The sequence below is a fragment of the Fukomys damarensis genome, unplaced genomic scaffold, assembly GCF_012274545.1.
Source record: "Fukomys damarensis isolate Sample0158 unplaced genomic scaffold, DMR_v1.0_HiC HiC_scaffold_39, whole genome shotgun sequence".
NCBI lineage: Eukaryota > Metazoa > Chordata > Mammalia > Rodentia > Bathyergidae > Fukomys > Fukomys damarensis.
The window spans coordinates 16,064,076-16,089,130 of NW_022900951.1; the positions used below are offsets into that span (position 1 = coordinate 16,064,076).

At 38.0% G+C, this 25,055-nt stretch overlaps 1 protein-coding gene and 1 long non-coding RNA gene across 3 annotated transcripts; both read right to left on the bottom strand.

Annotated features, from left to right (window-relative positions):
* Positions 1-6,523: 6,523 nt before the first annotated feature.
* Eif1ax (eukaryotic translation initiation factor 1A X-linked) lies at positions 6,524-24,302 on the bottom strand. 2 transcript variants are annotated; one of them, XM_010643677.3, is made up of 7 exons: positions 23,959-24,301; positions 19,706-19,789; positions 17,766-17,869; positions 16,645-16,695; positions 14,198-14,279; positions 12,983-13,074; positions 9,429-9,513 (listed from the first exon to the last, which is right to left on the bottom strand). In XM_010643677.3, the coding sequence occupies exons 1-7, from the start codon at positions 23,972-23,974 to the stop codon at positions 9,508-9,510; spliced, it is 435 nt and encodes a 144-aa protein (XP_010641979.1). In that variant the 5' UTR covers positions 23,975-24,301; the 3' UTR covers positions 9,429-9,507. The 2 variants fall into 2 exon arrangements, with proteins under 2 accessions (XP_033616169.1, XP_010641979.1); XM_033760278.1 differs by lacking the exon at positions 14,198-14,279 and having other exon boundaries at positions 6,524-9,513; positions 23,959-24,302.
* LOC104875917 lies at positions 20,791-23,949 on the bottom strand. The gene is made up of 3 exons (XR_784203.2): positions 23,461-23,949; positions 21,876-21,947; positions 20,791-21,090 (listed from the first exon to the last, which is right to left on the bottom strand). It is a non-coding gene; the product is annotated as an uncharacterized LOC104875917 (long non-coding RNA).
* Positions 24,303-25,055: the final 753 nt, after the last annotated feature.

A 25,055-nucleotide genomic window follows, 5' to 3' on the forward strand; every position in this document is an offset into this window, starting at 1 on the left:
GTTCTCACACCGCGCGCGCAGCTCTGACTGGTCTGCAGCGCCGCACTGGACCCTCGCGCACCCGCATGCGCATCGTTTCTCATAGAACGCGCGCGCGGGTTGTGCGCGTGGAGTGGGCGCGCAGGTTCTCACACAGCATATGAGTAGCGTGCACGTGCACTGTGCACAACGGTTCTCACACAGCGTGCCAATAGCGTGCAATATGCACAGGTCTCCCCACAGGGCACCCATGGATCCTTACCGCTGACCATACACAGTGTATGCACAGTAGACCGGCAAGCACACCGCGCACTTCTTTAAACAATGCTTACCCTCAGCACGCACAGGCAACTTGTACACCCAAAACATGTATAGATGTAGTTGCAGTTACAGCATGCACACACATCCTGTGTGAAGAGCGCGCGCACACACACACACACACACACACGTTTACCCAGAACGAACATTCTTACACAGATCACGCCCATTTACACACACTGGGCATCTGCAAAGTGCTACAGCTCTGGATACCATTCTGAGCTAGGTCCTCAGGCGAGTGTCGAGAGTGCAGTCACCATAGGGCACATCCTCCAAACATAGGTTCCAGTTCTTCAGAAGCAGTGCTAAGTGAAAACCCCACCAACACACGCAGGCCCTCACCCCAGGTGGGCATGCCAGGGCAGACTGCAGTAGCCAACTGGGGTCGCTATTCAAGGAAAAATAAGAGCATGATGCACACTTCAAAAATCTCACCGAAGACTTCTCTGGGAAGACCTACACAAGAAATTGCTAAACCCCTTGACTTGGAAGGTGTCAGGAAAGGGAGGAGGAACCATTCCTTGGACATCCTGCCATCCCTGCCACAAAATTTCTTTTTCAGAAACATATTGAAGGAGTTGGAGGTGTAGTTCAGTGGTGCTTTCCCAGCATGTGAGGCTTTGGGTTTGTGGTGCTGCGGAGCACCCCAAGTTAACAACAAATCACATTGAATTAAGACATCCTTGCCGGGTCAGCCCAAGCCTCCAGGTGTTTACCAAGTCTGGCCCTTGTAGCCTTAGGCTGTACATTGGACAGGTATGTTTTTTGACTACTGGGTATTAAACCCAGGGCCTTCACACTGACACACTGATCTATATCCATAGCTCTTTTTATTTTTGTTCTGTTTTGAGACAGTGTCTCCCCAAGCTGCCTAGGCTGGGCTTTTTTTTTTCCTGTTTGTGTTTGTGTTTTCGAGACAGAATCTCCCTATGCAGTTCAGACCAGCCTTGAACTATGTACCCCAGGTTGGCCTCAAACTCCTAGGAATGCTGGGATTACAAGCAAACCCCACCAGGTCCCGCTGGGCTTGAATTTTCGATCCTCCTGCCTCTGCCTACCTGAGTGCTGCTAGTCTGGAGAAAGGAAATATATGATTAAGAATTTGAAGCCAGGCATGATGATACATTCCTAGAAATCCCAGTTACTAGGAAGTCTGAAGCAAGATCACAAATCTGAGCCCAACCTGGGCAATTTAACAAGATCCTGTCTCAAAATTAAAACAAAAAAATTTAAAAAGGAGTTGGGATGTAGCTCTGAGAATACCCTGGGTTTAGTCTTCAGTACTGTAAAAAATTTAACAAAATAAAATAGGCTGGGAGTGTAGCTCAGTGGTAGAGCACTCCTGGATTTGACTACCCCTCCACCTTGTACCTGCCTTACATACAAATGAAGTTGAATAATGGATACAAGTTTCTTTGGGGAATAATGTAAATGATCTAGAATTAAGAGTAACATCGCATAACTGTAGGTATACTAAAACCCAATGAATTGCACATATTAAGGTGAATTTTATACTGTTAATTATATCTCAATTTTTTAAAAAATGGAGTGGAAGTCCTCAGGAACTGGCATCTGGGACTCTAGGCAGAAAGGATGGAAGGAGTCCTTTTGTAGCACAAAAATGTCTCTCTGAATATGTTCCTGACACACCCTCAAGTGTGCCTGGAGCAAGGTGCATGTGTGTTGAGCAAGCCAGAGGGAGTTAAGGGAGAAAAATGAGCTGGAAAGCGGGCAAGTCAGGGCCAGTATCTGGAGCTGTATGAAAGCTGTTTCTAACTTAGTGAGATCAAGCAGTTAGTAAGAGCATGGGGCTGTTCGCATTTTCCTTTTAAAATATTTGAGTATGTTCGAGATATGCAAGTTACTTGAACTTCTTGATCATTTTGAGCTTTTTGCACCCCCTTTCCCTCTCCCTCTTTTCTGATCCCATTCCTCTTCTTCCAAGTCTGCTTCCATCTCCCACTGTCTCCTTATATGTTTGGATTTTCCATATGAGAACTATCATGTGAACTATCATGTGATATTTCACTTAACATTATGGTCTCAAAATCTACCAATTTTCTTAGAAATGATTTCATTTTTATGGCTGAATAATATTCCACTGTATATACATACATTTTCTTTATCCTTTCATTTGTCCATGGGCATCTAGGCTGTCTCCAGAGCTTGGCTAATGTGAATTGTGCTGCTATAAAAATGGGTATGCATGTATCCCTGTAGTATGATGTTTTTAACTCTTTTGGGGATATACCCAGGAGAGGTATAACTGGGTCAAATGGAATCAACCTTCAGTTAGCCTAACCAAGGAGGTGAAAGCCCTCTAGAACCAAAACTGTGAAACTGAAGAGATCGAAGAGGGCAATTAGAAAATGGAAAGACATCCCTTGTTCCTGGATAGGTAGAATTAATACTGATAAAATGGTTGTATTACCTAAAGTGTTATTTAATGTAACCCTTTAAAGTAGCAACATTCTTCACAGGACTGGAAAAAACAATCCTAAAATTTATATGGAATCAAGAGACAGAATAGCCAAAGCAATCCTGAGTAAAAAGTGGAAGGCATCACAACTCTGATTTTCAAATTATACCATGAAGTTATAGTAGTAACAAAAAACAGCATGGTATTGGCACAAAAATAGACCTGTACACAAATGGAATAGAAGACACAGAAACAACCTTATGTGCCTTTAGCCATCTGAGCTTTGACAAAAGGGCCAAAAAGATAAGCTTAAGATAGCCTAAAAAACAGAATTACATCCAATTGAAAAGCTTCTGCACAGCAAAACAATCAAGAGTATAGAAAAAAACCTACAAAATGGTGTAAGGGATTCAAATTCACTTTTCTGTGTTTTTTCAGCACCATCCATTAACCTACTCTTTCAATGGTTTTTGAAACCATTTTATCATATATCATAATTCTATATAAAGACTTGCTTGTGAGCAAATCTTGTTTCTGCATTAATTTTTTACTATGGTTTATGGTGTAACTTACTATCTGTTCCCTCTTGGTACTTTTCTGTATGTGTGGTGTTAATGATCAACCCCAGGGTCTTGTGCATACTAAGTACATTTTCTGCGAATGAGCAACACTCCCAGCCCTACATACTTTAGAACTGGCTATTAATAATCCCCATATTAATCTATCTTGTTTTCTAACCTCCCATCCTCAAATCCTGCTCTAATATTAAATGAAACCATATTAAATCAAAAGACTAATTTGAGAATTGACCTTTTTAATAACATTGTATCAGATCATCCAGGAATCCAACCTATTTTTTTTCTAAATGGCATCCAATAGTTTCCTGGGCTTTTACCATTAATTTTCTAAAACCCTATACTTAACAGTTGAGTATCTTAAAATGTTTTGTGCTACAATGGCAGAAGTAGTTGTAACAGAGACAGTTGTAACAGAGACGGTGTGACCTGCAGAGTCTAAAACAGTTACTATCTGGTCCTTTACTGAGAGACTGTAAAGTCTTAATTTATACTTAAGAATTGAGAATCAAACACATTTTTATTTTTGTTAATGGTGGTAGTTTCAGTTCCCAGATTCTAATTTTCCTTGAAAGTACAAATGTATCATTACCAAAAAAATGTCAATTTTCCCTTCAAATGCTTAAGCTCAGTTGTAAGCTATTTGTTTTTCTTTTTTGAGACAGGGTCTCACTATGCAGTTGAGACTGACCTGGAAATCACTATGTAGCCCAAACTGGTCTCAAACTCACAGCGATTCTCCTGCCTCAGCCTCCCCAGTGCTGGAATTACAGGCATGTGCCACCACACCAAGCAATTGTAAACTATTTCTATCACTAATGATTGTTTTCCACAACTGTATCAGTGCATATGGTGCATATTAGTGGTTTTCCTTTTAGCATTCATACATGCACATAACGAACATACTTTGATCATTTCCACCTCCTTCCCTAGTTTCATTTAGGGGAGGGCCCTCAATGAAATTGATTATAAATTTAAAACTACTTATATTAATTTAATAATGAACCTTATGCTTTATACGAAGTGAAAAAAACCACCCAAATTTGAAATGGTTTTCAAATTTTTGCAAATCTCTTTGGCTTAACAAAAGATAGATAGTCTCATATCTACTTTTGTATTTAGTGTGTTGCAATATGGTGTTTTGGTTAAAGCATATGAAGAAAGAACTTTGGCTCAAGGACAGGGTTCAGAGCCTCAGAATACCCAAACATGAGGGTGCCTTGTCCCCATCTCTTTTGATCTGGACATTCCATCAGTATCCATTGTTTCCTTTATACTGGTAATAGCACAAATGTGTTCCCATGAGTTCTGTGAGCTGCCTTAATAAATTAATCAATCCTAAGAAGGGGTAAAATCCTTGAAGCTGATAGGTCGTGAGTACTGGTAAACAACTTGGAGCTGGTGATAAGCATCTGAGGTATGGAATGGAATACAGCCTTAGAGACCGAACTATCTCCAGCTAGTGTCAGAACTAAATTGTAGGATACTCAGCTAGTGCCTGCTTCTGAAAAAATGACTGATTACTTAGTGTATTTGGTCACAGAAACCTGTATTCAGAGTATAGAAAAACTCAGTTTAGCTTTTTTCTCAATATTCTCACAAACATTTATTAAATTCAGAAAATTCCAGGGCCGCTCAGTGTTAGAACACTTGCCTAGCATGTGCAAGGCCTTGGTCCAAGAGATGTTTAAAATCATAAGTATGAGCCAGGTTTGGTAATATACATCTGCAATTCCAGCAATGAAGATGAGGCAGGAGGATCATTTTGAGTTTGAGGCCAGCCTAGGCTACATAGTGAGTTCAAGGCCAGTCTTAACTACATAATGAGACCTTACCTCAAAAAACACAAAAATAATCATAAATATGTAATAAACTTTATAATCTACAAAATCCAACTAATTCTATATCTGACAGTAATCAGCAATAGAAGGTGACTCAGATTTTGGCCCCATTTATTTTGAGACAGGGTCTCACTATGTAGTTCAGGCTGGACTTAAGTTCACTGTGTAGCCCAGGCAGGCCTAAAATTCATGGAGATCCTCCTGTCTCAGCCTCTTGAATGCTGGGATTACAGGTGTGTGATATCATGCCTAGCTGGCCCCACTTTTTGATCTACCATTATCAAGTTATGAATAACACATGACTAGAACAACAGACTAGCCTTTTAAAAATGAGCAAGTTGGCCAGAGCTGTATTTACTTCACTTATAGGTCTTTGTGTAGTACAAAAGCAGCTCTACTGAATTTGATTTCTGGCAATCTGAGATTATTCTAGGCAACTGAGTTATTAGAACATGTCTTCAGCACCGGTTTTCCACAAATTTGTTTGTTGAGAAATCCAACCCCATATTTGGAATGTGATTAAATGAATTAAGTCAAAACAAAGATAAAAAATGTATAACGTATCTTATCTTATTTAAAAAAGTTTCCAGAAAATCACCATGAACAAAAGTTTAGTTTCAAATGTTATAAACAGTTTGAAAAGAATCAATTATATACATTGTTCAAAGTGGATTTATATTTTATTTTCTAGTTGTAGTAGTTTGCATTGGATTTCTTTACAGTATTACACGTGGTGAGAAAAGAAACTTCTAAACCAGTCAGTACTATTAAATGGCATGAATCTACAGTAAAGGGACTCATTAAAACTTAAAAATGAAATAAGTCTATAACCATCAATACTAGCAACTATAAACTTTCTATAAAGAAATATAGAGCAGTTGGTATTCTATAAAATATCTTCAAGCAACTTTGAGATTTCTTAGTCTTACACTGAAATTTTAAATAAGATTGGAAGCAATTATTTCTGTCCACATGAATATACAAATATATATTCTACATGTTCCTTCTATTACAGGAATCAAAGACTGCAAGCAAAAGATTAAGTAGAGTATTCAGAAGACATGCATTTTCTTACACAGTCCTGGACATCAAAGTGAGAAGAGGCAGACACTGTTCTAAGTGCATCACATATATAAACATCTACATTATCAATCCTCCCAACAATTCTGTGAGGCAGGTACCGTTCTGATCATCCACATCTCACAGGTTTGGCCTGAATCTGAGATAAGCTAGAGAAAGCACTTGTGGTTACTGGCAGCAGAGGGCAAAGTGGGGTTGTGGTACAGGCCACTGGACTCTGGGGGCCCCTGCTCTTCCTCTTCTAGCACACTGCCTCAAACGTACTGGGGGTGGGGGCAAAATCCAATACACTCTCCAAATTGCTCAGTTCATTTTATACCTGAGAGTCTAGTGTTTTTTCACACATGTACTAAGCCTTAATTTAGAAGTTGTTCTTTCCTGAATAGGAAAGGAAAAAAAAGCAAGGACAAAAAGCTCAGTGGTTACATTCTAAGAAGCTAAGGCAGGACTGCAAGTTTGAGCCTAGCCTGGGCAACTAGTAAGACCCTGTCTCAAAGTTAAAAAGGGTGGGGTATTGGTTTAAGGTAAAGCAAAGACACAGAGCAGCCTGCAAAAATTTGTGGCTATTCCTAACAATATAAATGAAACTTACCCTTACCGAGTAGTATAAACATCTTAAATTAATATAAATCCTTTTAATTATTTGACAGTCAGGTAACACAAAGAACCTTATTTTCATTCTGATACTTTTATCTGTCAGGCCACAATGCTGGATGTTGTTAAATCTGTACACAATATAAATCAAGTAGAACTCTACCTAAGTATTTTATTCAAAACATGCTTTTATCTATTTGATTACTCAGAGTTTCTCTGAAGTCAACACTGACAGCAGTTTATACCTACTAAAGATGTTATTCAACATCACAGTGTAATATTTATTTAAGAGATGAGATAAAGTTAAATTACAAGTCACACAGTAGCCATGTCCATAGATGTGATGTAGTAAACCAATGGCTGTTTTTCAATAAAATATAAAAAATTTTCATCATGCATAGTTTATAGGCTTCTTAAGAAGTCCCTTTAAAAGCTGGATGTTCAAGAAAGATTCAACAGTCAAGTAAATTTGGCAAGTCTTTTTGCACAGATATCTTTTGTTTGGTTAGTTAGCTACTTTAGTAACACAACAACATATTCTAACTGGAAGAATAGACTGCATTAAAAATGTAACCTTATCAAATTAACAATTATTATACCTTCTTAGCAGTAAGAAGCATTATTCTTAGACTTCAAATATTTTATTTTCTGAGTATTGCTTATAGCACTGCATTATGGGAATCAAAAATATAACCAAAAAACCCAACCAAATAAAACAAAAGAAAAACAGGGTTTCTTGTGGACCACTTCCATTCCTTACTTGAAACACAATCAAATCAGTGAAACTATACAATTTCCACATCAAATATAAGTTAGTCAAAGAATTTCTCATAGTAGCACTGTATATGAGCTACAACTGTACCTCAACTATTTTAGTAATTACAAATCTAAATTTTCCAGGATGTAAACAGCACTAGATTTGGCTGTTATTACCACCACCAGCAGGTACATGATTTGGGGTCATAGTAACTTTTAAAAAACTCTTAAACCATATTTGTTACAGAAGGTAAGTAGAAAAACTTGTTTTTGAGTTGTACTATGACTACCAAAACTGTATCACATATGCAGAGTTCAAACATTCTTTGTAAAATCACACATAAGGATATATATACACATTGTAAATTTAGCAAAAACACTTTTAGGTATACAAGCATAAATACCCTAGGTTTAGGTTATTGAGGAAGACAATTGCCAAGTAAATTCTTCAAGGATGGTTTCTTTTGAGTTATTAAAAACCAGTCCTTGGTCTTAGATGCATCCACCTAGGTAAATGCACAGAAATTCCATAGAATAAGAAATAGGAACCACAACAATGCACTGTAATAATGTTTATAGTACCTCATAGTTTGAATTCAGAGTTTGCATACCTAGGAAAGAAAATCAGTTAAAAGCGTGATTTTAAAAAATCTTGTTCATTCATTTGTGTATTACTTTCCATCACTGGAAAGTTCTCTGGAGACCAACGTAGTAAAAGTTCCACAAGCTACATATGGATCTGCTTTAAAAAGGCGTATTTCACTGTAGATAGTGAGGTTTGACTAGCTCAGCCCTAACTTCATTTAATTAGAAAAGCTGATTAAATAAGGAAATGTAAATCTAAATTCCTAATACAAGTAAAAACAAACAAAAAAATCCCCACCAATCCAAATTGCCCACATCATGCTCACTTTGGCAGCACATATACCAATTTGCCCACATAACACAACCTCAGTACAAAGTGAGGACATAAACATATGCTGCAGCATGACATTTTATGGTATTCTCATGGTAGCTCTCTCTTCCATTCAGAAATTAAAGATCATCTTTTTTTTTCTCCCAGTACTGTGCCAAAGACTGAACCCAGGGAGTTTTCATTGAGCTACACTCCAGCCCTTGTTAAATGTTTATAAAGCATTCACTATTGCAGCTACAGGATGACTTCTGAAAATAACATTTTAAAACACAATCTGTTTTGTAAAAATAGCCTACACATGATCAAAACAATCTTGTTTGGGAAATTTTCTATGCGCAGTACTTAAAAAAACACCTCAACAATGTTAAATGGGTGCCACCTAGTGTTTAATTTCTGCAACTAAACTTGTAAATTCAAAACTGGTATTAAGACCCAGGTTCTAAAAGCTACTTTTGGGAAATGCCTCCCCCAGCCCATATGTTTATGATGGCAAAGTAAAATTATGAAAATAATGTACTGATATAAAAATTAGTATAAAAAGTCACATGCTACTAATAAATGGAAAACAAACCTGTTTTTAAATTCAAATGCAGATGTAGGCCTCCTTTAAATTGTATCAAAATCTTTAGGTGACCAGAATATAGAGAGATTCTGTACTGTCAATAGGCTAGCCAGAAGTTAGGAATTATTCACAATCTGTAATGAATACAAAGCAAATGGCTTATTCAAAACACCCATTTACTTAACTGAGTGGTCAGAGAAGGAAAGGCAGTAATGCTCTATTTTTGAAATACATGTGGTCTCCTACCTGTGAGCTCCATTACATCAAAAGAATGAAGTGGGCTTAACATTTCACTTAAGATAATTCATCATTAAGTTTTTACAGAAACAAATACCTTAGAACCAAATCAAACTGCCTTAATAAATTACAGTCATGCTATTGAAAACTTCTTCTTGGAGGGTTATGGCCAAAATCTAAACTGTAGGACAATCTTCTGAAAAACTGGAATGTAGAATGTTGGGTTCAACTTAGATCTGAAAGGCAACAGAACATCAGGTCAAAAGAAAGAATATTTCCACAGTCTGATACATATAAGTGGAACTTGCACTGTCTTAAGCTATCTGAGAAACAGGTTCTTCGTAATTCTGGGATGCTATCAGTGATCTTTATGATGTTCTTTATAATGCTGTATGTTGTGAAGACTTTTTTGCGGTGCTGAGGATTGATTGAGCACAGGGCCTCACACATGCTAAGCAAACACTCTACCACTAATGAACTATACCCTATCCCTTTTTATTTTGAGATAAGGTTTCATTTAGTTGCCCAGGCTAACCTCGAATTTGCTATCCTCTGGACTCTGGAGTAGCTGTTATTATAGGCACGCATAATCATAACTGGCTAGAATATTTTTTTTTGGTACCAGGGATCACTGAGGACCTTGCCCTTGGGAGGCAGGCAGAGGAGCCACTGAGCTAAATCCCTGGTCCTAGAATATTCTTAGTGAAGTTTAGCATTTCCTTTCTTTCTTGTGTGCTAGTGATTTGAGATTTTGTATTTTGGGAGTGGGAACAGACACATGGAAGCATGATCTCTTTTAAGAACTGGACATGTATATCCTAAATCTCTGTCAGTTAATCTGGTATAGAGGTACAGCTAGGGCACCTATAAACCTTCTGGAGAATGTCTGGGAAATAGGGCTCTCAGATGCTACAGCAGCTTACCTCTGAGACAGGCCCTTCCCCCATGCTGCTTCTGCCCTGGAGTGAAACCACTAAAAAAAAAAAGCCAAAATAAACTTCTCCTTTAATTTGTTGGTGTCAGGCATTCAGTCCCAGCAATGAGAAAGTGACTCATAGCAACAGCATAGTCACAAGAATTTTCTCGGCTCAAGATCTCTAAAGTGAAATACATTTTAAAAAAAATAGAACTTTGAGTTCTCATTTTCTATTTTGGGTTTTTAAAAAAAGTGCTGAGGACTGAACCCAAGGCCTTAAGGATGCTAAGCACATCCTCTACAGATAAAATATACCCCCAGACCTATTTTGGGTTATGCTTTAAAATGCATTATGGGGGTTTAGCTCAGTGGTTCTGCTGCCTGCCTCACAAGCACAAGGACCCAAGTTTGATCCCCAGTACCAAAAAAGAAAAAGAAAAAGAAAGAAATGCACTTCCACTGCCTGCCTTACAAGCACAAGGTGCCAAGTCTGATCCCTGGTACAAAAATCACCAAAAACAAAAACAAAACAAAACAACAGTATGTTTGTAAAAATAGTACCGTGTTTAAAAACTCCTCATAGGCAGGAGGTACTCAGAGTCTCTAATTTTATAGCATCCGTATTCTGAAGGGTTTGGAAATGCATCAAAATGTAATACTGAGGATGAATTTAGGCCTGGATATGTGATAAATCTACTGTCTATAGATTTCAAACCCACATATTCAACAATTTATTGGGAGTATTTTCTTGCCATTACTCCCCGACCAATATAGAACATCTCTACTTAGCATCCACAGGATACTAAGCATTTATATAATCTGGAGGTGATTTAAAGTATATGGGGAATCGCTTCTCGGCCTTTTGGCTAAGATCAAGTGTAAAGTATATGGGAAGATGTAAGTGGGTTATGTGCAAGTACTACAGCTTCGGTTTCTTTCTCTCTCTCTTCACAGTACAGGGCCTCTGTACTGAGCAACATCCCTACCCCTTTTTAAATTTAAAAAATTTGTTTTATTAACTATTATTTTGATGGTATTGGGGATTAAACTCAGAGGCTCTGAACTGAAATACAGCAGTACCTTGGTTTTACAATTGTGGGAGAGATGGCTGCATTTGTGTTTGTGTAGGGGAGATGGCCTTGGTCATGTTTTTAATCCAATGCAGAGTTTGCGAATGGAAGCAAAATTTTGCCAAATGCTTTTGTTTGCAAACCAAATTGTTTGCAAACAGAAGTGTTTGTGAACCAACGTATTACTATACAATCCTTAGACTTTTTAAAATTTTGAGACAGTGTTCCCTAGTGATCCTCCTGCCTCATCTTCCCAGAGTGCTAGGATTACAGGCATGCACCACCATGGCCAGGTTCAAATGGCACACCATTTATACAAGGGACTTAAGGATCTGTGTATGTGTGTCCCAGAATTAATACCCTGAGGTGACTGTAGAGAACCATGTGGGGCTTTACCTATATCAGATCTAAAGAAGACTTGCTTTGGTATCTCTGAAAAGCTCTGGTAATACTATGCACACTCTTGATTAGGAACAACTGCTTAAGATATTTTGAAATTACATCTTTGAATAAAACCAAATCACTATTTTGGGTTTTTACACATGGGTATGTTCTATACTACATTTTATGTGAAGGGGGCTGAAACCAGATTTAACAAGTTCCTACTAGCTTGAATCACCTGTGGCACAAATGGATTTAATCACTTTTATCAGTGATACTAATAAAATTAATAAAAAGCTGATAGAAAATTCATGCATGTACTACAGGTGATTCAAGCTGCCCAATAGCAAGCCATACAAATTACAGCCCTGTTGCGTATGTGTTAACTTACGAAGCAAGGACCTGAGTTTGATTCCCCAGTACCAAAAAAAGAGAGTAACTTATGGTACATCAGTTACTAAATTTATACTGCCAAAAAAAATCAAATTTAAATTTCATTTAAATATAATTACAGCAGAAAAGCATTCTTGTGGGCACTTCTGCTTTATTAGGAAGAACAATACATTTTCCTCAAAATAAACATATCAAAACCAAGAGTTTGCTAACAGTGTTTACTCAACAAATTACAAGGCATTCAATGAATGTTCTAATTTCAGTGCTTCATATTAAGCTATTTTTAACAAGATGATTCTTTAACATACTAATACCTCACTTGAGAAGGCATGTTCCTTTGATGTTATATTTCACAGTTGTCTACTCCATTTCTTTCTCTTTGCAGTGCTAGGGATCAAACCCAGGGCCATGCACTTGCTACCACTGAGCTATATCCTCACTCCTAAACTTTCTTAAACAAGTTAAGATTAGAATACCCGGCATTCATATTGCCAAGGCAAACATTGATCTACTCTGAAGAAATACTGAAGAGGAGTGTAAGAATTCTCAAAGTATAAACAGACTGGCTGGTTTCTAAATAACACTATGGATTTTAAAGGAGAAGTCTCAAAATATACTCTTACTTATGGGTAGGGGAAGGGTAATAAGGGAAAGGAAAAAAATGTGAGATAATGAAAAGATGAAAATAAAGTGTTTGTAGATGGGGAGGGGAGGAGGAAATGAGAATCAAGACTTGTCATATAGAGGTACAAGATCCCAATGATGAATGTAACTGTACTGTATCCCTAAAATGTACCAATAAACTCAATTAAAGCTGAAAAAATATATATATACTCTTACTTAAGTGTTCCACATTCTCAGAATTAAAAGAACTTTGGAGAAAAGAGCGGGTTTCTCTATGGGTAACTCATAAACAAATTAAAAAATCAGGGTGCATCTACTTACATCATCAATGTCTTCATCATCATCCCCAATGTCATCAAACTGAATTTCATCATCATCTCCAGGACCAAATGTATCAGTTTCATTGATCTTAGCTAAAGACACAACAAATATATAATCAAGATGTTACTAAAAGTAGGTTTGATAGCAACTGTTGACATATAAAAGGAAATTCACACAAGCCAACTTTGTAATTTAATCAAGGTTTGCTTTTTAAGCAATGCTCTCCAAACTTCTTACCTACCAACCCTACTACCCACAGCAAAATAACATACAGCATTTCCTCAAAGGTTACTTCTCTGTCAAGATAAAGAGCATGTGTATAAATTTTTTTTTGGTTGCTCACACAGGAATTTTTAGCAAGGCTAGTTCTAGTTACATTAATTCTGAACTTATGGTATCTTCCAGGTATACTTCAAAAAGTTCTTAGTGCATGCTACTCACTTTATTTCCTTGCGAAAATAGCTACTTCACCAATCATCAGATAGACTCATCAATCAGAAAGACGCAATAAAAAAAGGAACTAAAACATGCTAGTCCTTTTGAGTATTTCTTAGATCATAAATGCTAAGTAACAGAATCCTAAAATACAAAGTAACTGACAAGTAGAAAATAGGCTTATAAAAATAGAATATAAAGTGTAATTTTCCGAGAGTATAAGAGATTTTATGCGTTACTTTTGTATTTCGAAGAAGAAAAACAAAGATTATCTTTAAAAAACTGTAGTTCACTATGACACAAGGAAAAAATGGATTGAAACCTGACTTTTTAATATAAATAAATTCTTATTCTTATTTTTGTTTTTTTTTTTGAAAAGTTGCACTATAGTCCAGGCTGGCCCCAAACTTGCAATTCTCCCACCTCAGCCTCAGGGTTATAGGTGTGTACCACATTCAGAAGGAATTTGTTAAAAAATATTTTTGCAGTGCTGGGGATAGAATCCAGGGTCATATGCATGTCAGGCAAGCAGTCTACCACTAAGCCACACCTCCAGCCCTTCTTGAAGGACTTAAAAATAATTACTGTAATAAAATAATTCCTTTGGTATTGTACAGAAGTCCAGGACTTAACAAACCATAACTCAATTAAAGTGTATTTGTCAGAAACAAAATTGTAGTAACTTCTTTTAGTATCTACTATATGTAAAAAACAAATCTCCAAAATTCAATAAAAATTCTTTTACCTAACTACTGTATGACAAATTAACTTAGCCATTACCATGCTCAGGAAGCTCGCCATATGCTTTTAGACTTCTTGCTTCATCTGCATTGTATTTTAGAATCACATCAGCTTTGTTATCCTTAAATAAAAACAAGTAGGTTTTAGAACTGATTATACAAAAATATTATGTTATTTCATAAATTACTTTCAAGTTGAATAAAAAAATTTTTTTGTTATAAATCCTTTTCCCTTTCTTTAAATTTTAGTTTTAGTTTTAGGCCAGATGTGGTGGGAGTTCTAGGCCAGCAAGAGCAAAGACCAGCCTCAACTACAGAGGAAGACCCTGTCCTAACAAACCAAATAAACAACAAAAAAATTTAGTTTTCTATCCCTGAAAAAGATTGTTGGGTTTAAGCCAGAAGAGAGTTACATACATAATAATGACTGAACACATTTACAGATCTCAACTATGCAAATTCAAATCTTTTAGGGTATTTACTATTACCCTTGGTATACAAAAGTTCCCTGGCACCATAATTTACAGGTTGATCAAACAACGCAATTAAAAAACTGGGTCTCTGATATGACCTAAGGAAATCTACATGCCTTTCCATATAGCTGTTCTTAGGGTATCAATCAGAATCTCCTGGAATTTTCACATTTCATTAAGTTTAGTAGATATGAAACCCACCAATCTAGTTTTAAAAGTTCTTTAGGTATTTGATTCAAATGTCTCACTAAGAAATACTGCCTTAAAAAATGTTTACACTTCTCCAATTGAAAAGAATCTCAGTTAAGGTGAAAACTGATAGGACAGTGTCATTCAGAAAAGAACTTTTTAAAACACTGTATATGAGCCCACGGAGATCTTGTCAAAATTCTTAATTTGACTGAGGAAGCCTGGGGTGGGGTCCAAGAATCTTCATTTCTATCAAGTTCCCGAAGAGAGTAATGTTACTGATCTCTGGACCACACTTTAAGTGGCAGAGGCATAGAAAATCATGTGGGATTACACAGAATTTTATTCCTTTCAGTACTTTGGCTCCCTCTAATTGGGAATTAATTGTTCTTCCTACTTCCGGGGTTATTGTTAAGATCAAAAGTGAAAAACAGGCATTAAAGTGGTTTACAAATTTAAAGCAGGCTTTCTCAGCAAAGGCACTGATAATTATTTTAACCCAAATATATTTTGTGCATTGTAGGATGTTCAGTATCACCAGTGGCCTATATTTACTAAAAGCCAGCAACACTGCTCCCTCCCCGTTATGACAACTGGAAGTCTCCAGACACTGCCAATGTGCCCAGGGAGGCACAAATGCCCACAACTGAGAATCCGCAGAAGTCTTTATTTTCTTCTCTTTCTTTTGGTATTGAACTTTGCACTGAGCTACATTCCCAGTCCTTTTATTTGCCCAGACTGGGATCAAACTTGCAATCCTTCTGCCTCAGCCTCCCAGAGTGCTAGGATTACAGGCAGGTGCCTCCCAGATTAAAACTTTTACTCTGGAATACAAGTTTAAAAAAAACCAGAGTGCAATCAAGGTAATAAAAATACAGATATAATGGGCTGGGGATTTAGCTCAGTGGTGCCGCTGCCTGCCTTCCAAGCACAAGGTCCTGATTTCAATCTCTGGTACCGAAAAAAAAAACCAAACCAAACAAACAAACAAACAAACACCAAAAATCCAGATATAATTAAATGGGGATGAGTTCCAACATCATTAGATCTCACAGATCCACAATGGACATATATAAAGCTGTGGTTGTGGGAGAAATTATTAAGGGCAGCTATAATTTTCTTTACCATGTGCCCATCAACATTTATTGTACATACTAATGTCAGTGTGTACATACTGTAGTTACCTGTATGCTTGTCTTTCTCTAATACCACCCTATATGTCTTCTGTGAGATGGGAGTTGACTGATGCCAAATGTATCCCCTACAATAATGGTTACCAGATTTTTACTTATAAACCAGTAATTTTTTAAAAAAATTGGGGTCCATTGTTAAGATTTTTTATTTTACTAAAATTAAGTAAAATCACTACTATGTAATATCACTCACTCCAAAAAAGGGAAAACTCAGGCAAGGGATTTAGCTCAGAGGCACCCTGACTGCCTCGCAAGCACAAGGTCCTGAGTGCTACCCTCAGGGGGCATAGGGATGAAGACTTTAAAATGTTATAAAAAAGGTGGACCATTTATCTTAATAAAAACTTTGTGTTGATTCCACAGATTGGCATTTGGAAACTATAATCCCTGGAACACCTAGCACAGTCTAAAGCACAACTACATTAGAGAAGGGGAACGGTAGAAAAGAGAGTGGAGGAAGAAGGAAAGAGGAAGGGATGTTATAGGGATAAATAATCAAAAGTATGCTACATGCATGTATGAATATGTCAAAATGTAACAAACTAGTCTGGATAAGTAACGTGCACTACTAGTAATAAATGCTCATCAAATTCAAGCTAGTAAACAACAAACAATTTTAATTTAATTTCTACCTGGTAGTCTCGGAGACCAACCAATATGATGTCTGAGGTATTTATCCAAACCTACAAAAGAAATTGCCATATGTTATATTTAAAAGAAAAACGAAATGGGATTTAGCTCAGTGGCATCACTCCTGGGTGGCAAGTGCAAGGTCCTGAGTTCAATCCCTCTTATGAGAGAAAAAAAATCAAGTTCTAGAGTAACATTAATTTAGATATTAAAAGATTTTAAGATTGTGAAGCAATACCAATCCAAGTGGTTAACATATAATAGAAAATTACATGGTTGTATCATCCCTCTCGCCCACCTATTTACATACACAAAGGCACTAAAACTGTTTTAGCTTAGAAACAGTATTGATATTATTTTTAAAAAAAAAAGAAAAAGAAAACCAAACCAAAAAAACAAACAAACTTCAAAATCAGAGTTGAAACTTTTTTAGTGTTGGTGATTGAACAAAGGGAACTGCAAAGTAGCCTCTACTACTGAGCTACACCTCTAGTCAGTGTTGGGACTTTTAAACAACATGATCCATATTCAAATTTTCCTTCTAACTCCCACCCCAGAATCCAAACAAGGGCCATCTATCAGGTCCCTTAACTATCCTTAAAACTGGAGTAGTTCCCCTGCTTTTCCCCCCTTTTGTAATATTAGCATTTTATTAAAATGAAAACTATTTGGGGCCAGGGATTTAGCTCAGTGATTCCACCACCTGCCTCACAAGGGCAAGGACCCGAGCTCGATCCCTGGTACCAAAAAAAAAAGGAAAGCTATTTGTTTCACACAATTCTCCTAAATTTGGACTTGCTGGTTATTTCCCCATGATTCGGATTTTGGATAAATATCTTGAGCAGGAATACAACACCCATGATGCAAATGATTAAACAATGGCATCTGTATAAAATGACCATTGGAATCTTGCTCTTTGACTTCAAGGTAAACCGTTGGGCCCATAAAAACTGTAAATATGGAGGTTTGGGGATGTAGCTCAGGTAGGGATTATATTTAACATTCAAGAGGCCCTGGGGTGAATCTCCAGCATGCACAAGTGCAAACACACAAACACACACACAAATGATGCATTCCCCACCCCTGCAACCAATTTTTTATTAAAGCCAATCTCCCCATTTACCTTTTTTCTTAGTTTCCCCCTGATGTGACATAATCTCTTCACACCATCAAAACACATTGCTTCTAAGCGTCCATTTCCCAACATCTTGATTACCTGGGCATATTCTGGGGGACAGAGAGAAAAAGAGTATGGGTTATTGCTCGATTTTTGATAAAAGTAACTTAAGAAGCACACACAAAATTGATAAGTAAGACCACATGGTTGTATTGGTTGGGAATAAATACATGCAAAGTATAAACAAATGCAAGAGAATTAAACACAAAGCTACTTAATGGCAGAGACAGAACCAAGACTCTGTAATGTTTGTATTACAACCTGCCTCTGCTATTAGACATGTTATAATTATCTGCTCATTCTAAGTAGAATGACTACTGTCTCCATGATTGTATGCTCTACCCATGGAGATCAAAGGTGGCTTGTCCAAAATATACATTATACCTCATTAATCTCTCCCATTCTGATCCTTGCTTAATTTTGTTTTCCCTCAGAATCTTTAGAGGCAAATCTCATGGGACTTTTAGTACCAGTAGGTTAATTTTAACAATGTCTTTATTAAATTAATTATCTTGGTGATTAGTATTCTAGAGTTCTTGTAAAGCTAGAAAAATGTTCCAAATAAAATACTAAAGTTTTAATCCAAGTCTTTTTCAATTTCACTGTCAATGGAAGATACTGGGAAGGTGACTAGGAGATCTGAGGATGGTGGTAGTGGTGGTGGCATTGAGGAGGCATATCAGGTACATCACTGCTGACCCTTTAGGTGTTTCCTAAGACCACTGAAAAGAGGTTATCCACTAGCTTGTGAACAAGCTCAACTGTTGGGTTGACACATGGAAGGGAGTTATTCAAACTACAGTGAACCCCACATCTCAAAATGCTTGGTTCACTCAGAGACAGCCTCTCTTTCCAAAGTAGAGAAAAAATACGAAAAGGCATTGTGTGCCAATAAACTCGACTGCTAATAGAGGCAAGGTGACTTAAAAAAAAAAAGATCTTTTAGCCACACAATATTTTACTTTTAGCAGCTTATTTATCCACCAAAATTTCTAATAAAAAGACACACAATGGTGTATGCCTGTAATCCCAGCTACTCAAGAGGCCTTAGCAGGAAGATCACAACTTCCAGGCCAGCCTAGAGAACTTGGTGAGAACTTGTCTTAAAAACCAACCAATCAACCAACCATTGGGGATGTAGCTCAGAGATCAATCCCCAATTGTGTATGTATGTCTATTAAAGGTCTGGAGATTACTGAGAAAAGTAAAGTACAGATATCCTACTAGATAATATCATATTAACATTAAATTACCTAAGCATGATATGTGAGAATGTTTACTCTTAGACACATATATGAGTGAATGAAAGCTTTACAGAAGCACACGCAACTTTTCTGCAGGCTTAAAATCACTCAACTACAGAAAAAAAAAACCCACAAGTGATCCAGTCAGAATTTATTAGTGCTATGGATCTTGGTCTTAATGGGTCTAAAAAGATCAAATGTTTGGTTTTATTTTATTGTATTTTATGAAATCATACCCTAACAGCAAAGGAGAATGGAGTGGCCTTGGATTCATCCTTCAAATATCCAGTCTACTGAACACACTGTTTACTGTCAAAAAGATTCACTAAATCATGCAATTGTCAACGTTTTCCAGGCTTAATTTCTTCTAAACTGTATAATTCTTTCTTAGCTATAATGCAAATGTTCACATAAAACAAGGAAACCTGTATATTTACAGAAACTTCACTAATAGTAGGATCAGGAAATGATTACTGAAAGAAAGGCTCTATAGAAGTGTAAGGAATGAGAAATGGAGAAAGGCAAATGGGACATGAGATTAACTGCTCAGGATTATTAAGATTTCTTTTAAATTTAGAGATTGAATTCCACATGTAAAGAAAAGACATTACTAAAAATAGCCTAACTTATGAAAACTCTTACCTTGCCCATCCTCTTTGAACACCAGTTCTCTTTTTTCAGATTCATTCTCGTTCTTACCTCTGCGTCTATTTTTACCTCCTTTACCTAATGGGTTTTTTAAAGAAAAAAGACATAAAATATCTGCAAAATAGTATAAAGAGCAACTACATTAAGGTTTATAAAACTATCTTTTAAAGTTACTTCAATTTAAAAATTCATTTCATTTGGTTAGTCAATCCTCTTAAATCCGCAATTGCCCATCACATTAAAAGTTAATAAATATATCACCATCCCCGCTGCATGTAATTTCCTTTTGGATTTTTTCTGACACAAAATGCAAATAGCATATATTATATAAAAGTACAGTATATAGAAATCATTTTACCTTAACACATGATCTTTCCAAATAAAACTGTAACTACATACATGGTGTGATTAAAAAAATACAATGAATGTTTAAAATTTTTTAAATTTATTGTAGTAAAAGACACACTGCCACTGGGTGTGGTGGTGCACACCTGTAATCCCAGCACTCAGGAGGCTGAGGCAGGAGGATTGCTATGAGTTCGAGACCAGCCTGGGCTACACAGTGAGTTCCAGGTCAGTCTCAATAACACAGTGAGACCCTGTCTCAAAAAAAAAGAAACAAAAACCAAAAACCAAAACCAACCCCCCAAAAGGACACACTGCCATTAACTCCCCACCTCAGAATACTCCTCCCCAACTTCCCCCTTCAAACACACTTATCCCATTGTTCTTGCCACTATGTAAAGACCCTCATGAAAGAAGACTTGTATGGCTTCAGAAGGTGGGAAGAACATGGAATAAGTACGTTATAAGTGAGGGAGAGTTTTGAGGAGGATTCATGACAATGTGTCTTTTACTGTAATCATTTCTTTAAAATTAAACGCATTGTTATTTTTATGGCATCGTGTAAATATTCTTCTAGGCTGAAATCTTGGATGCCTTCTGAACCCAGGCCCTATGCAAGGAACCTGACTATTTCCAATAAAGAGAGGGCTGGGGATTTAGTTCAGGGGTTCCGCCACCTGCCTTGTAAGTACAAGGTCTCAAGTTTGATCCCCAGTACCAAAAATACAATAAAAATAAAAGAAGTAAGGAGAATGGACAGAGAACTGTGATTTTTTTCAAACTTGGTGTAAGAGAGCACCATACATGTTGAAATTTCCATTCACAACTCAATTTACAACTGGTGTGGTGGTGGATGTCTGTAATCCTAGCACTTGGGAGGCTGAGACAAGAGGATCACTGTGAGTTCCAGGACAGCATGGGCTGCATAGTGAGTTCGATGCCATCCTTTCTGAAAAAACAAAACACCCCTCAATTTACCTTCTTTTCACAAAGGTGGTCCTTAACATCCTTGTTATATGAACCTAGTGACCACGCTGAAAAACAATGGGTAATAATTTTACCCCTTTAGTTATCACAATCATTTTATGAGGTATTAACAGACATTTATTCACAGCTTGCCATTAAATTCACCTAAGCCAAAGGATTCATTTAATATTAGTCAGTGAACAGGGGTGATCAGATTCACACCTAATCCTTTTTTGCTCTTAGCATTCATAATAGGGCACTTCTCCACAGTATTACTCCCACTCTAAAACCTAAACCACTGGCAGTCATTTCCAAAAGGTGGGGACAAAGGCGCTAAGTGGTAGTGACACCAAGGAGCTTAGAGGAAGAGCTTGGAAGCAGCAAAAAGTCAACAATGCAGAACATGCACCTGGCCACTACAAAGACAGACATCTAAATTCTTTTTTTTTTTTCATTGCCAGGGATTGAACCCAGGTCTGGAAAATGCTAGGAAAGCACTCCCCAGCTCTAGGAATCAAAATTCTTTAATGAGTGCACTTAAGTCCCCCCTGGGTTAGTCTCACATTGTGTGCTATTGTTAGGTGGACTTCTACAACTTCCTGATCCATCCCAATCCTGAGAATTCTGTATATAAGGCATTCTTAGGGCACACCAAAAGTGATTTCTTAAAGTACTTCAAGCCATTATGCATGCCAGATCTTCAAACTAAAGTGCAGGCTCCACTAGGGCCAGGATCACATCTGAGCTGTTCAATGAGTTAGTTATATGCCAGAGTTTGGCAAGACTTCAAGTGAACCAATCAAAGGGTAGCCCAAACATCCTGGAAGAGTGGTGATTCAAAGAGTACAAGTACCTCATCCCAAAGACTCTTCGTGAATAGGCCAAAGCATGCCCTCTTTCCTCATTTGAGGATGGCTAAGAATTTCTAAAGAAAATAAACTGGTAAGTTATCAGTTCAACAATCTCAGGTACAAAAAAAAAAAAGAAAAGAAAAGAAAAAAGAATCAGTTCAAAAGTCATGCAACACATAAGTCTATGGCAGTTTTTGTCCATATTTGGTTTAACCACCACAAGATATTTACAGGGCTTCTGGATTTTGCAATGAAGACAGGAAAATAAGTACATTTCTGTATTACTAAACTTCATAAAATTCAAAAGCCTTGAAAAGGTACCCCTCCTCTAAGTAAGATAATAAGTATAGTCACTAAACCAAATCAAAATTCTCAGATCCCCCTTTTAAATCAAACAGAGGTATTTTGGCAAAATTCCCAGGAGGGATCTTCCTTAAGCAAGACATAAGGCTAATGAACTAGATGTAATTTAGTGCAGAAGTCACGTCCAAAAGGAAGCCCATTATTCACCTAAGGGTGGAGTCAAGAACAAAAGGGAGATGATTTAGTCCAACAAATATTTGTTGAGCATCTCCTAAGTTCCAAATGCTAGCAATCCAACGTGATTAGGGTGGATGCCATTCCTGTCCTTCAGAGTTTACAGCCTAGCGAGGGAATTGGAAATTGCATCAATAAGATGAGAATAAAATTCCTACTGATGTAATCCAGTTACCATCTCAAAATAAAGGATTTTACAGGTTAAAAGAAAAACATTTTAAGACTTTTAGAATATTATGCTATTGCACCATCTTTCCTATAATAATTAGTAGTAAAAATTCTTGTTACAAAAAAGACCTGTAAAGTTGGATTTCTGAGGGCAGCAAGGTGGAGTGCCCTGAGAAAACTGCACAAAATCTTGGACACAACTGTGAAGTATTCTGAAGAATATTAGTAGTGACATCTACAAAGAATAAACGAGGAAGAATCCCTGGTGCCAATCAAATGTTACGTAGACTTCCACAAGTAGGCCCGAGTCAGGGAAGAAGGTCCTAAAGATGAACAATCAAAAGAAACTTCTAACTGGGCATGGTGGCGCACTCTGGAGGCTGAGGCTGAGGCAGGAGGATCGCTCTAAATTCGACCAGCCTGGGCTACATAATGAGTTCCAGGTCAGTCTCAACTACATAGCGAGACCCCGTCTCAAAAAAACAAAAGAAAAAGGAAACTTCTAATATGCTCCTCTCCTGTAGAAAATACAAAGTTTTGCCTATCTCTACTCGCACAATTTTACTTTGATAAATTCTAAGCATATTAGAAGTATCAGAAACACTATGTCTATAAAAAGGAGAATTTCCTTAGGAGTGTTCTGCTTTAACTTAGACGAGGTCTTCTATTATGGAAATCCCCAATAAACTTGTCCTCAAGTCTGATAATTTGTGAACGTTTAACAAAGTTTTTAATTCCCATCATGTATACATGATCTGAAACAAAAGTAACACTTAGCTTAATATATATCAAGTCTGGAAAAAAAATAAGCTAAACCCCGTAAAAAGGTGGCGCAAACAAAATTCCTAGAAATAAATTTTTAAAAATGCCTCAAGGTATCACCTGTTTATAAGGAATCAAGGAACAGCCTCAACAATACTGAACACTGAACACTGACTGCCCATACAGGACTGCTAGATGGGCACGAAAGAAGACACGACCCTTTTAAAGTTCAGAACTACTCCCAGGGGTTAAGTCCATGAGCCCGGTAAAACCAAAGGAAACCATCTAGGACGCCCGGAAGGTCTGGCGACGGTGTCCCTGCAGGTCCCTAGCGCACCGCCTTCAGCCCGGCGCGAATCAGGGGCAAAAGCCCACATTCTCCCACAGGAGGCCCCACAAAAATGGCGTCGGCTCCACCCCAGAGCGATCAAACTGGGCAACACGAGTAACTTCCCGCTCCTCCCTCTGGCTCAGAGTCGCACGCGGCCGGCCCTGCCACAGTCAGGCAGAGCGGGAAGGGAGGAAGGTCACTGGGGCCTGGATTTATCCGGAGGCAGCGGGCAAGCCCGGGGAAAGCGAGCCGAGACAAGCCGTCGTCCCTGGTCCAGGCGGCATTACCTTTATTCTTGGGCATGGCTGTTACGACGGCCGCGCGGTTTCTCTGACTTCTTCCGGGGTGACTCCGGCGTCCGTGACTCCTCCGAGGGGAGCGACTGGGGTTGAGAAGAAGCGCGTGGGACTAAGCTAGCGCTGGAGGCCGAGTAGCGTGCGCGGCTCCGTCTCAGGACCCGGCTCTACCGAGACCCGCAAGCGCCCACGCTCCGCAGCAGCAAATGGCGTCGCGGCTGCCTGCGTTGCTGTTCCCCGCCTCCGCCGCCGGTGAGGACCGACCTCTTCCCGCCTCCCCCGCAGCCGGCTTCACGGCGCAGGCGTGGCCAACTGACCCTTATTGTTAGAGTGGAGGGAGGAGACGCTTTCTGGGAGAATTGGCGGCAGCCAAAGAGAATTCAGGCGGGATTGACATCATAGTAAGGGGCGGACTGAAGTAGCACGGTGGCTGGCTGGCCTTGCCCTCTCTTGCTGTGTGACAGACAAACCCGCTTTTCGAGGTTTGACAAGTTGCTGACTCATTAACCTCGTAGTTAGCTGTTTTAGCGTGGCTCTTTGACCTGCCAAGCCAGTCTGGGAACCTAAAGGGAAGGGAAAAGCCTTCCTGTCTTACATTACCAAAGCATTTCCATGACAGCTGTTACTATTTTTTTTCTCATTTCATACCACATAATTTATTTTTCAATAGCCCAAACCATGACGGTCACTTATTCAGCAAGTTTTACTTAATTTAAACGGATGATAGAAGAGAAACAATATATTTGATGAAAACCCATACCAAAGTTCACCTCTTTCATGATGGCTGTAAATATGAATTTATTTTTTTCCTCATTGAGTTTATTGGTACATTTTAGGTATACAGTACAGTTACATTCATCATTGGGATCTTGTACCTTTACATGACAGGTCTTGGTTCTCATTTTTTCCCCTTGTCCCTGCCCTCCCTTCACCCCCTCCTCCCCTCCCCATTTACAAGCATTTTACTTCCATTTTTTCATTTTGTCCTATTTTTTCTTTCCCTTTATTACCTTTCCCCTACCCTTCCCACTTTCCCTACATCTTTAGCCCTTTTCTTCCTATTTCACATTGTCAATTATCTCATTAGG